Genomic DNA, 14,200 nt, shown 5'->3' on the forward strand with positions numbered 1-14,200 from the left:
ATACTTTGTAACGGTGATTTATATGTGATTATTTGAATAAACAAATAGAACCAAAGCCATTCATTAATACAGAATAAAAAAATGGCTGATATGGCCAATAGATCTAATCGTTGACAATCGACAATTTTTTCCAAATATTTTATATTTATCCATATTGAGCTGTCTTCAGAACAGATGCACATTACCAAAAAAAATGATAACCAACCAAGCATTGAAAGACATTAAGATTGCTTCTCTAAGTCTTCGATATGTTCTCGTTATCCGGCGTTGTTGATATTCTTCCCACGTATATTGGATTCGCAGAATGAAATATTGAAAATTACGAAATCCAGAATCGATAATCTCTGATATTGTTGTTTCGGAATTCGACCAAATTAAATGGGCCATTTTCAATTTAACAGAGACAACAATATTTTCGATTAACATACGTAAACCAGCCATGATCACTGACGAGGAAAAGTATGGTTTGCTCACGATTTCAGTTGTGTTGATCGATAGAATCAAATGGTTGAGTCTAAATATTTAAAGTTTCATTAATTTTTCTATGAAATATTCTGCAGATTTGAATCATTTATAAAAATTTTCATTTTTAGTTTGAAAAATTCGTTGGAATTCTAAAAAAGTATCGAATTTTCAGAAAGCAATATATTGATATTAATATTGGTAAAAATTTTTTTTTGTCGTCTTGACAATATTAACGTTCTGTGGTAACAACATAAATTATAAGAATTTTTCAGTGAAATTTTTGTATTTATTTCAAAAAAATTTGATTGAAATATAAATTTTCGATTTTCAATAATCAATATCGATTGATCAAAGAATTTTTTTTTTTGATTTCTTGATGATATATCTTAAATTATCAAAATGTTTTTCATGTTCAGAAGAAAAAACCAATAGTGATCATTCATTAACTTGATAACCAAATTTGGAATTATATTTTTCCAATGAAATTCTTTCACAATAATCATTTATTATATTTCAAAAATTTTTTTTTCTTCTTTATTGCAACAAACCTGATACTGTTGAAAATGTAAACATTAATCATATCATATTATTAAATTTTGTATATTGTTCGAGAACCAGAATATTCTAGCACCATCTAAAATATCACCTACAATCAAAAGAAAAAATTCGAAAATTTTCCTACTTATTTTCTCTATATTAAAAACTCCTCCCATTTTGGATTTTTTTTTACTTATAATTTTTTTTTAACTTTCAACACTTTGAATAAAATGAACACATCTTTATTTAAAATCATGAATAAAAACAACATTATTTTGCCATACAAATTTTTTTATAAAACAATGTAATCAACGGTAGGTTCATCATGAACAATTCGACCACTTGAAATTTGGTTATGAAAAATATTTGACCACAATGAAAACCAAAATGATTATCGGACATTGTTTGAATGAATAGATTCGATTTTATAATCGTTTTTATTTTACGATCAGGATGCTTTACAATCGCTCTTCTTGCCATTCGATTTAATATTAATTGACAACATTGATGATTTAATTTAGGTGGAAATGTCAAACGTGAAAATATTAAAGCTGTATAGATGTATGCTAATGTCATTCCCAACATGGCCAATGTATTTGACAGGGTCATCTCCATTTGACGACTATAGAATACACATGTTGTTATGGATAATATTTTCGATGCTGATTCCAAACTGTACATTGCAAAGCTTACCGTTTTGTCCAACAATGCTACTTCTGAATAAAGTTCAACATATTCTTTTTGTATCCAATTCCAGAAATATTTCATTTTTGGAATATTTTTTGATGATTCATCTTGCTTCAAGAATACATAGAATTGTTTCATTCGTATTTTAAGAAATTCAAGAATAAAACCAGCTACTATTGTGCCAACCAATAATAGACAAATTAGACTACAAACTTGAAAACAAATTGGAAAAAATGCTATCATGCTAAATAAAAGCTGTACTGATGTTATCTGGTTATAGAAATAAGCTTTTGTAACAAAAAAAATTTCCATAACATATGTGATAATAACACCGATACAGATACATGAAGCAAATATATAAGCTGCAATTTTTATGAATAAATGATAGATAATCAAATAACGACGATAATTTGTTGCTAATCGTTTGTCGTCAAAAAGTAAAGTTTTATATGCTATACTTTGTATTGGTGATTTATAGTTGATTATCTGAATAAAAAAATTGAACCAAGTCCATTCACCAATACAAAGTAAAACAATGATTGCTATGACCAATAGATCTAATCGTTGACAATCGACAATTTTTTCCAAATATTTTACGCTTATCCATATTGAACTGTCTCCAGAACAAATATAAATTATCAAAAAAATGATGACCAACCAAGCATTGAAAAACATTAATATTGCTTGTCTACGTCTTCGATATGTTATCGGTATCCGATGTCGTTGATATTCTTCCCATGTATAGTTGATTCGCAAAATGAAATATTGAAAATAACGAAATCCATAATAGATAATCTCTGATATTGTTGTTTCAGGATTCGACCAAATCAAATGGGCTATTTTAAATATAACAAAGACAACAATATTTTCGATTAACATACGTAAACCAGCCATGATCTGTGACGAGACAAAAGTATGGTTTGTTCACGATTTGAGTTGTGTTGATCGACAGAACAAAATGATTGTGTTTAAATATTTCAAGTTTCATAAATTTTTTTTAGGAAATATTCTACAAATTGGAATCATTTATTAGAATTTCAAGGAATTTGTTTGAATTTGAACAAAAAGTTTCGATTTTGCAGAAAGCTCTATCGATTGATCAGTAAAAATATTTTCCGTCGTCTTGACAAAATATTAACGCTTTGGTAGTAATATCATCATCATAAATCATAAGAATGTTTTGTATGTTCATTTGGAATGGTATTTTTTTATTTGGCCAAAAAATTTTTTTTATTCAAATGAATCATTTATTTGTATGCAAACAAATAAATTTTTCTCATGAAATACACGAAACCAATTATTATTAACAATGTTATTGTGAATTTATTGGAATCTATTTATTCGAAAACTTATGAAACTTTCATCCGTTCAAATAAAATTAACATGATGTATTTTAAAATGAAAGCAACATTTATTATGACATACAAATTAGTGAGAGAAAAATGATATTCAACCAAGCATTCAAAAATATCAGAATAATTTTCTAAAATCTACGGACTTTTTTTATAATTCAATTTGTTGATGATTGATTTCAATTCATCAATAGTTATTAAAACTTTAGGTCAACTAAATTAGTGAATGTTGAAAATATCTAATGTAATTTTGACTGTTTGTTTATCATTGGATTTTGTTGTTAGATTTAGATATCAATAATTTTAAAATTTTATATTATTTATGTATTCACGAAATGATTTATAGAATTTTCATCTTCAAGGAATGTTCTGAAATTATCTCTTTTTGTTTTTCGAATAGATCTTATGAAATTATTACGAACATTTTTATAGAATTCAAAGCTGATTTGTTGATCAAATTTTTGTTTTTGAGTTTCAAGAGAATTAGTCCACCAAGAATATTTTTTTACAGCATTCATTTATTTTGCCATACAAATTTTTTTATAAAACAATGTAATCAATGGTAAATTCATCATGAACAATTCGACAACTTGAAATTTGGTTATGAAAAATATTTGACCACAATTAAAACCGAAATGATTATTGGACATGGTTTGTATGAATAGATTTGATTTTACAATCAAATTTTTATGGCGATTATGATTCTTTACAATCGAGTTTCTTGCCATCCGATTTAATAATAATCGACAATAATGATGATTGTATTTAGGTGCAAATACCAATCTTGAATAAAATATGACTGTAAAAACAAACGCCAGTATCATTGCCAACATGATCATTGTGTTTGTAGGGCTCAGTTTAGTTTGACGACTATAGAATACACATGCTGTTATGGATAATATTTTCGACGTTGTTTCCAAACTGTACATTGTGAAGCTTACCGTTTTATCCAACAATGCTACTTCTGAATAAAGTTCAACATATTCTTTTTGTATCAAATTCCAGAAATATTTAATTTTTGGAATATTTTTTGATGATTCATCTTGCTTCAAGAATACATAGAATTGTTTCATTCGTATTTTAAGAAATTCAAGAATAAAACCAATTACCATTGTGCCAACCAATAATAGACAAATTATAGTACAAATTTGAAAACAAATTGGAAAAAACATTGTCATGCTAAATGAAAGCTGTACTAATGTTATCTGGTTGTCGAAATAGGTTTTTGTAAGGAAATAAAGTTCCATAACATATGTGATAATAACACCGATACCGATACAAGCCACAAAAATATAAGATGCAGTTTTTATGAATAAATGATATATAATCAGATGACGATGATAATTTGCTGCTAATCGTTTCTCGTCAAAATGTGAAGCTTTATATGCCATACTTTGCATTGGTGATTTATAGGTGATTGTCTGAATAAACAAATAGAACCAATACCATTCACCAATACAAAATAAAATAGTGATTGCAATGATCAATAGATCTAATCGTTGACAATCGACAATTTTTTCTAGATATTTTATGCTTATCCATATTGAGCTATCTTCAGTACAAACAAATATTATCCAATAAATGATAATCAACCAAGCATTGAAAGACATTAAAATTGCTTGTCTAAGTCTTCGATATGTTCTCGGTATCCGGTGTTGTTGATATTCTTCCCACGAATATTGGATTCGCAGAACGAAAAATTGAAAATAACGAAATCCATGATAGACAATCTCTGATATTTTTGTTTCAGGATTCGACCAAATCAAATGGGCTATTTTTAATTTAACAAAGATGGCAATATTTTTGATTAACATACGTAAACCAGCCATGATCACTGACGAGACAAAAGTATGCTTTGTTCACGATTTGAGTTGTGTTGAACGACAGAATAAAATGGTCGAGTTTAAATATGTGAAAGTAAAGGAATCATTTGGATATAGTAAAAGGCCATTCTTTATTCTTTAAACACAATTTATTTAAAATTGACATGTGCTTCGTACAACAACCAATCATAGAGTGAAGTGCTTCCCGAAGGGATGAGCGCTGTCCTTTTATCCCCTTCTCAACACGTCATCTGTGTACTGCCAAGCCAACGCGCATTCTCTGTTTACAAATATTCTAAGTTTCATTTCAATTCATAATTTTTTTCTAAGAAATATTTTAAAAAGTTGATTCATTTATTGGAATTTTAATCTTTAGTTCAAAAAATTTGTGGGAATTTGAACAAAAAGTTTCAAATTTTCATAAATCAATATCGATTGATTGGTAAAAATTTTTTTCGTCGTCTTGACAAAATATTAATGCTTTGTAGTAATATCATCATCATAAATCATAAGAATGTTTTGTATGTTCATTTCGAATGGTATTTTTTTTGGCCAAAAATTTTTTTTATTCAAATGAATCATTTATTTGTATGCGAACAAATAAATTTTTCTCTTGAAATACATAAAACCAATCATTATTAACAATGTTATTGTGAATTTATTGGAATCTATTTCTTCGAAAACTTATGAAACTATCATATGATATTCAAGCAAGCATTCAAAAATATCAGAATGATTTTCTAAAATCTACGGACTTTTTTTATAATTCAATTTGTTTATGATTGATTTCAATTCATCAATAGTTATTAAAACTTTAGATCAACTAAATTAGTGAATGTTGAAAATGTCTAATGTAATTTTGACTGTTTGTTTATCATTGGATTCTTCATCATTCGGAAAAATTTGATTTAGCATTTGATTCATTTTTTGTTGTTTTTTCACATGCAGAAACATGGTCGATCATTTGAATTTTGTTGTTAGATTTAGATATTAATATTTTAAAATTTTATATTATATATGTATTCACGAAATGATTTATAGAATTTTCATCTTCAAGGAATGTTCTGAAATTATCTCTTTTTGTTTTTCAAATGGATCTTATGTAATTATTACGAAAATTTTTATAGAATTCATAGCTGATTTGTTGATCAAATTTTTAATGTAATGAAAGTATTGTTTTTGAGTTACAAGATAATTAATTAATCTACCATGAATATTTTTTTTTTACAACATTCATTTATTTTGCCATACAAATTTTTTTATAAAACAATGTAATCAATGGTAAATTCATCATGAACAATTCGACAACTTGAAATTTCGTTATGAAAAATATTTGACCACAATGAAAACCGAAACAATTATTGGACATTGTTTGTATGAATAGATTCGATTTTATTATCGTTTTTTTTCGATGATCAGGATGCTTTATAATCGCTTGTCTTGCCATTCGATTTAATATTAATTGACAACATTGATGATTTGATTTAGGTGGAAACATCAATCCTGAATAAAATATGGTTGTAAAAACAAACGCTGACATCAATGTCAACATGGCCAATGTGTTTGTCGAGTTCATCGTGATTTGACGACTATAGAATACACATGATGTTATGGATAATATTTTTGACGCTGTTTCCAAACTGTACATTGCAAAGCTTACCGTTTTATCCAACAATGCTACTTCTGAATAAAGTTCAACATATTCTTTTTGTAGGCAATTCCAGAAAAATTTCATTTTTGGAATATTTTTTGATAATTTATCTTGCTTCAAGAATATATAGAATTGTTTCATTCGTATTTTAAGTAATTCAAGAATAAAACCAACTACTAATGTTCCAACCAATAATACAAAACTTATGATGCCAACTTGTAAACAAATTAGAAAAAATATTGTCATGCTAAATAAAAGCTGTACCAATGTTATCTGGTTGTCAAAATATGCTTTTGTAAGAAAATAAATTTCCAAAACATATATGATAGTACCAATGATAACGACACATGTCTTACATATTAAAGATGTTATTTTTATGAATGAATGAAAGATTATCAGATAACGACGATAATTTGTTGTTAATTGTTTCTCGTCAAACATTAAATTTTTATATGCTATACTTTGTAACGGTGATTTGTATGTGATTATTTGAATAAACAAATAGAACCAAAGCCATTCATTAATACAGAATAAAAAAATGGCTGATATGGCCAATAGATCTAATCGTTGACAATCGACAATTTTTTCCAAATATTTTACGCTTATCCATATTGAGCTGTCTTCAGAATAAATATAAATTACCAAAAAAATGATAACCAACCAAGCATTGAAAGACATTAAGATTGCTTCTCTAAGTCTTCGATATGTTCTCGTTATCCGGCGTTGTTGATATTCTTCCCACGTATATTGGATTCGCAGAATGAAATATTGAAAATTACGAAATCCAGAATCGATAATCTCTGATATTGTTGTTTCGGAATTCGACCAAATTAAATGGGCCATTTTCAATTTAACAGAGACAACAATATTTTCGATTAACATACGTAAACCAGCCATGATCACTGACGAGGAAAAGTATGGTTTGCTCACGATTTCAGTTGTGTTGATCGATAGAATCAAATGGTTGAGTCTAAATATTTAAAGTTTCATTAATTTTTCTATGAAATATTCTGCAGATTTGAATCATTTATAAAAATTTTCATTTTTAGTTTGAAAAATTCGTTGGAATTCTAAAAAAGTATCGAATTTTCAGAAAGCAATATATTGATATTAATATTGGTAAAAATTTTTTTTTTGTCGTCTTGACAATATTAACGTTCTGTGGTAACAACATAAATTATAAGAATTTTTCAGTGAAATTTTTGTATTTATTTCAAAAAAATTTGTTTGAAATATAAAGTTTCGATTTTCAATAATCAATATCGATTGATCAAAGAATTTTTTTTTTTGATTTCTTGATGATATATCTTAAATTATCAAATTTTTTTTCATGTTCAGAAGAAAAAACCAATAGTGATCATTCATTAACTTGATAAACAAATTTGCAATTATATTTTTCCAATGAAATTCTTTCACAATAATCATTTATTATATTTCAAAAATTTTTTCTTCTTCTTTATTGCAACAAACCTGATACTGTTGAAAATGTAAACATTAATCATATCATATTATTAAATTTTGTATATTGTTCGAGAACCAGAATATTCTAGCACCATCTAAAATATCACCTACAATCAAAAGAAAAAATTCGAAAATTTTCCTACTTATTTTCTCTATATTAAAAACTCCTCCCATTTTGGATTTTTTTTTACTTATAAATTTTTTTTAACTTTCAACACTTTGAATAAAATGAACACATCTTTATTTAAGAATCATGAATAAAAACAACATTATTTTGCCATACAAATTTTTTTATAAAACAATGTAATCAACGGTAGGTTCATCATGAACAATTCGACAACTTGAAATTTGGTTATGAAAAATATTTGACCACAATGAAAACCAAAATGATTATCGGACATTGTTTGTATGAATAGATTGGATTTTATAATCGTTTTTATTTTACGATCAGGATGCTTTATAATTGCTCTTCTTGCCATTTGATTTAAAATTAATCGACAACATTGATGATTTAATTTAGGTGAAAATGTCAAACGTGAAAATATTACAGCTGTATAGATGTATGCTAATGTCATTCCCAACATGGCCAATGTATTTGACAGGGTCATCTCCATTTGACGACTATAGAATACACATGTTGTTATGGATAATATTTTCGATGCTGATTCCAAACTGTACATTGCAAAGCTTACCGTTTTGTCCAACAATGCTACTTCTGAATAAAGTTCAACATATTCTTTTTGTATCCAATTCCAGAAATATTTCATTTTTGGAATATTTTTTGATGATTCATCTTGCTTCAAGAATACATAGAATTGTTTCATTCGTATTTTAAGAAATTCAAGAATAAAACCAGCTGCTATTGCTCCAACCATTAATAGAACAAATAGGCTACAAACTTCAAAACAAATTGGAAAAAATATCATCAAGCAAAATAAAAGCTGTACTGATGTTATCTGGTTATAGAAATAGGCTTTTGTAAGAAAATAAATTCCCATAACACATACGATAATAACACCGATACCGATACATGCAGCAAATATATAAGCTGCAATTTTTATGAATAAATGATAGATAATCAGATGACGATGATAATTCGCTGCTAATCGTTTCTCGTCAAAAAGTAAAGTTTTATATGCCATACTTTGTATTGGTGATTTATAGTTGATTACCTGAATAAAAAAATAAAACCAAGACAATTCACCAATACAAAGTAAAATAATGATTGCTGTGGCCAATAGATCTAATCGTTGACAATCGACAATTTTTTCCAAATATTTTACGCTTATCCATATTGAGCTGTCTTCAGAATAAATATAAATTACCAAAAAAATGATAACCAACCAAGCATTGAAAGACATTAAGATTGCTTGTCTAAGTCTTCGATATGTTCTCGGTATTCGATGTAGTTGATATTCTTCCCATGTATAGTTGATTCGCAGAATGAAATATTGAAAATAACGAAATCCATAATAGATAATCTCTGATATTTTTGTTTCGGGATTCGACCAAATCAAATGAGCTATTTTCAATATAACAAAGACAACAATATTTTCGATTAACATACGTAAACCAGCCATGATCACTGACAAAGAAAAGTATGGTGTTTGCTCATGATTTGAGTTCTGTTGATAAAATGGTTGAGTTTAAATATTTCAAATTTCATAAATTTTTCTATGAAATATTCTACAAATTTGAGTCATTTACTGAAATTTTCATTTTTCGTTCAAGAAATTTGTTTAAATTTTTACAAATTCAATTGATCAGTAAAAATTTTTTTCGTCGTCTTGACAAAATATTCAAGCTTTGTAGTAATATCACAATTATTTTGAATGATATTTTTTCGCCAAAAAAATTCATGATTATATTGTTGTTGTTGTTGTTGTTGACAAAAAACAAGTAATTTATCGATTTCAAAGTCTGAAGATTTCAAGGTTTTTTTCTACGCAAAAATCATCAACAATTTTATAAATTTTTTGGCACATTTTCTTAAAATTAAAAGTAAAACAATAACACATTTTATTGATTGTGACAATAATGTATTTTTACCTATTCAAAAAGTTAAAAAAAAAATTCAGCGATATTCTCAAATTAGGTGAAAACAAACTGTATGAACAAAAAAAAAATTACATTAAAATTTTAATTCAATTAGGCGATAGAAAAAATACCTACAACATTACTAAAAAGTCAGTACGATTGTACGCTTGTTATATTGATTTTTTTTTTTTTTGATACACAAAAGGGGCGTATATTGATGGCGGTGGTGTCGCCACTGGCTTATGACCATTATAATATTGAAAAAAAAAATTTATTTATTTTTTTATTCAGAAATGTAACATAAATAAACAGACACGCTACTGGTTGTTTTTAAAAGAAATCATTCGTTTATTGTGTTGAATATAATGGTATGTTAAAAGGATAGGAATAATGATGTAAGAAATAAATTATTCGACAATATTGTTTCGTGATGAATCCAATTTACTGAATTAGCGATGATGATGACATGAATAGCGTTTTTCCTTTGAATCCAGCAGGTACAGATTGATTATCTCTTCTCGAAAAATACTGGAGAAACAAAAAAAAACATACATGAGAAACTCATAACACAAGAAAACAGGAAAAACACGAGCACAAGAAGAACATGAAACTGGAGACACTTATACTCACTATAGAAAAAATGACAACAACTTTCGACTCGTCTCTTGATCTTTTATATGTTCGTTTTTCGCGCCAATGATTAACAGTCATCATTGCTGATGGCTCGTCATAAAGTTTGTTACAAGAAAAAAATCCGATTTTTGTATTTGATTACAAAAGCGTCAATGGGTTAATGTGTTTTAGTGAGGTAGAATATAAGTGTTTATCTTGTAATCATTCAGTATTTTTTTTTCTTCACAATCAAATGTTGTAATAAACAATCATTTCGAATGAAAACAACATTTATTTTGCCATACAAATTTTTTTATAAAACAATATAATCAATGGTAAATTCATCATGAACAATTCGACAACTTGAAATTTGGTTATGAAAAATATTTGACCACAATGAAAACCAAAATGATTATCAGACATTGTTTGTATGAATAGATTTGATTTTATAATCAAATTTTTATGGCGATTATGATACTTTACAATCGATTTTCTTGCCATCCGATTCAATAATAATCGACAATAATGATGATTGTATTTAGGTGGAAACACCAATCTTGAATATAATATGGCTGTATAAACAAACGCTAACGATATTCCCAACATGATCATTGTGTTTGTAGGGCTCATCTTAGTTTGACGGCTATAGAATACGCATGCTGTTATGGATAATATTTTTGAGGCTGTTTCCATGTTCAATAATGCAAAACTTATTGATTTATCAAACAAAGCTGTTTCATCATAAAGTTCAACATATTCTCTATGTATACAATTCCAGTTAAATTTCAACTTGGGAATATTTTTAGATGATTCATTATGTTTCAAGAACATATAGAATTGTTTCATTCGTATTTTTAAGAATTCAACAAAAAAACTTGATGCAAATGTACCAGCTAATAACATTGTAATAATTGAAATAAATTGTATGGCAAGTGATGGAAAAATGAAAAAACACAATGTTAATTTTCCAATTGTTATCTGATTATTAATATATGCTTGAATTACGATATAAGTATCGATAACATATGCAACAATTATACCAGTTATGATGAAAGCACCACATAAATGTGCTGAAATTTTTATGAATAAATGATGAATAAATATATAGCGACGATAATTTGTTGCCAATCGTGTATCATCAAAATGAAGATTTTTATATATTATTTTATGTGTGAACATTTTATATGTAATTGCTTGTCTGAAATAACAGAACCAAGTATATTCACCAATGCCGAATAAAATGACGAATGCTATAACCAATAAATCGAAACGTTCACAATCAATTATTTTTTCTATATCTTTTAAATTTATCCAAATGGAACTTTCCGTATTACTATAAATTGTAAGAAAAATGATATTAAACCAAGCATTCAATGATATCAGAATGGCTACATAAAATCTTCGAAATGTTTTCGGAATTCGTTGCTGTTCATATTCTTCCCATGAATATTTGAATCGTAAGAATAAATATTGAAGATATGGATATCCAGAATCGATAATTTCTGATATACTTGATTCTGTTTTAGACCAAATCAAATTTGCTATTTTCAATAGAATGACGGCAACACTATTCTTGATTATTAAACGGAAACAATCCATGTTATGTGTTTGTTTGTTGACCAATAATCGAATGATTGAATAGGATATTCGGCATGCCAATAATATACCTTTTTTTTGTTGTTGTCTTACCGACAGTTTTTTTCCCTTCATGTCTATTTTACTTATTGCTCTCTCTCTCTTTTTACTCTATAGTTACAGCGGAATAAAATTTTTCTTGTGTTTTCTGTCAAATTATATCATCGAAATTTGAATTATTCATTTTATTGGCAATTTCGATTAAATCGAATGTCAATGAAGAAAAATTTGTTCAAATTTGTACAAAGTTTTTTGTTTTATTAACTGCTCTTTTTTTTTTTTTTTGAATTGCACAAAATTTGCACAGCAATTATCGAAATCGAAAAAGACAACATTTTGTCGTCATCACAGTGGTTCATCGTGTTCACCTGAAACAAGAAGATTTACATAACTTTGTAAGTAGAATTAGTCCATACACATGATGAAATTAATACATATTTTAAACTGATAATTAATATTCCTGAAAATAATTTTGATTGATTAGTAATTAGTGTTTTTTTTTCTCTCTCTCTCTCTCTCATTGGACATATAAATCATTTCCTGTTTCACACACACACACACACACACACAAATAATCAATAAATTGGCCAATTTTTTTCGTTTGATTTGTTTATTCATTTTTTAATGATGGTTATAATTATGATTTTTGAATAAAAAACAAAAATTTTATTCTTCGAAACAGAAAATAAAAACTTTTTTTTGAATGAAAAATGACTAGCTGCTGGTCATTTAATGATGAAATCCCGATTTTTTTTTCATTTTAATGAGATAAAATCCAAAATCAACAACAGAAAAAAAACAACCAGTAAAAGTCTATGTTTAGTAGTTTCATCTCCACAGGCAACAATAACAATAACGGTCCGGTTTATTTTTTGTCTTTGATCGATTAAGTGATCTTGTCAATGTATGAAAATTAGCAAATTTTTTTTTCATTTCTCATCGATAAAATTTCAATCATTGATCAATGAATGAATGAATGAATGAAAATTAAAAACAAAAAACAAATACGTAATCTGATCAAACAACATTATGTAAATGCGAAATGAAAATCAAAAAATAAAAAAAAAATAAATAAAATAAAAAATAAACCGCCAAAAATTGGCTTTCGCTTTCTTTTTTTTTCATGGTATACATTGTTCCAAATGAATGGGGCATTATAATTAGCACATTATAAAGTGATGAAAAAAAATTTTTTGTTTCACAATTATTCAAAATTCATTGAAATTGAAATTTAAAGATATTTTCTTTTTTTGGATTCTTTTCTAGCACTGCCCATAAACTTTGTGTTTGTTTGTGTGTGTGTGTGTGTGTATGCGTGAGTGTATTTTCATCACAATCATCATCATCATCATCATCATCAATTCAAATAAACAACAACAAACCGACAATTATCCTTTTTGCTGTGTGCATGGTGGTTATTGTAAAGGGGCCTGATTTTTTTTTTTTTTTTTTGAAAAACGCCTTGATTTTTAACCATACCGGGACACATCTCAACTATTTGTTTTTTTTTTTTTTTGAAAAAAAATGAAATTTTTTTTTTCACAAAACAGTTAGCGGATACCGAAAGGTTCGGTTATTATTATTATTATTATTCAGAAGAGAGAAAAAAATTATGAAACAAATGACTCATCCTTTTTTCTGTGTGTACAGATATCATGTGTAATATGATCATACCACCGACACTTATACCATATTTGTCTATTGGTCATATGTATTAACAAAAAAAAAGAAGGCAAATGGCCGATTCGATACATCTTAAATTGCATTATCATCATCATCAATAACGGTAATAATAATAATAACGGGTATTCAATGTGTGTGTGTAAATGTCATTTACCTTGGGTCCACCAGGTCAGGTTAGTTTATTCATGGGTGCGAATTGTAATAATGACCAAGAAAACAAAATACAATTCGATTGGCATTATTGTTGATGATATCAT

General features: G+C 27.1%; 1 protein-coding gene across 3 annotated transcripts; it reads right to left on the reverse strand.

Annotated features, from left to right (window-relative positions):
- Positions 1-8,215: 8,215 nt before the first annotated feature.
- LOC124496827 (uncharacterized) lies at positions 8,216-10,661 on the reverse strand. 3 transcript variants are annotated; one of them, XM_075732779.1, is made up of 4 exons: positions 10,328-10,637; positions 10,149-10,248; positions 10,026-10,082; positions 8,216-9,964 (listed from the first exon to the last, which is right to left on the reverse strand). In XM_075732779.1, the coding sequence occupies exon 4, from the start codon at positions 9,554-9,556 to the stop codon at positions 8,246-8,248; it is 1,311 nt and encodes a 436-aa protein (XP_075588894.1). In that variant the 5' UTR covers positions 9,557-9,964; positions 10,026-10,082; positions 10,149-10,248; positions 10,328-10,637; the 3' UTR covers positions 8,216-8,245. The 3 variants fall into 3 exon arrangements, with proteins under 3 accessions (XP_075588894.1, XP_075588895.1, XP_075588893.1); XM_075732780.1 differs by lacking the exon at positions 10,149-10,248 and having other exon boundaries at positions 10,459-10,661; XM_075732778.1 differs by having other exon boundaries at positions 10,149-10,661.
- Positions 10,662-14,200: the final 3,539 nt, after the last annotated feature.

This window comes from Dermatophagoides farinae, chromosome 7, assembly GCF_024713945.1.
Source record: "Dermatophagoides farinae isolate YC_2012a chromosome 7, ASM2471394v1, whole genome shotgun sequence".
Lineage (NCBI taxonomy): Eukaryota > Metazoa > Arthropoda > Arachnida > Sarcoptiformes > Pyroglyphidae > Dermatophagoides > Dermatophagoides farinae.

Coding starts and splice junctions, on each gene's coding strand:
- LOC124496827 (XM_075732780.1), bottom strand. CDS start 9,556: ATGGCTGGTTTACGTATGTTAATCGAAAATATTGTTGTCTTTGTTATA.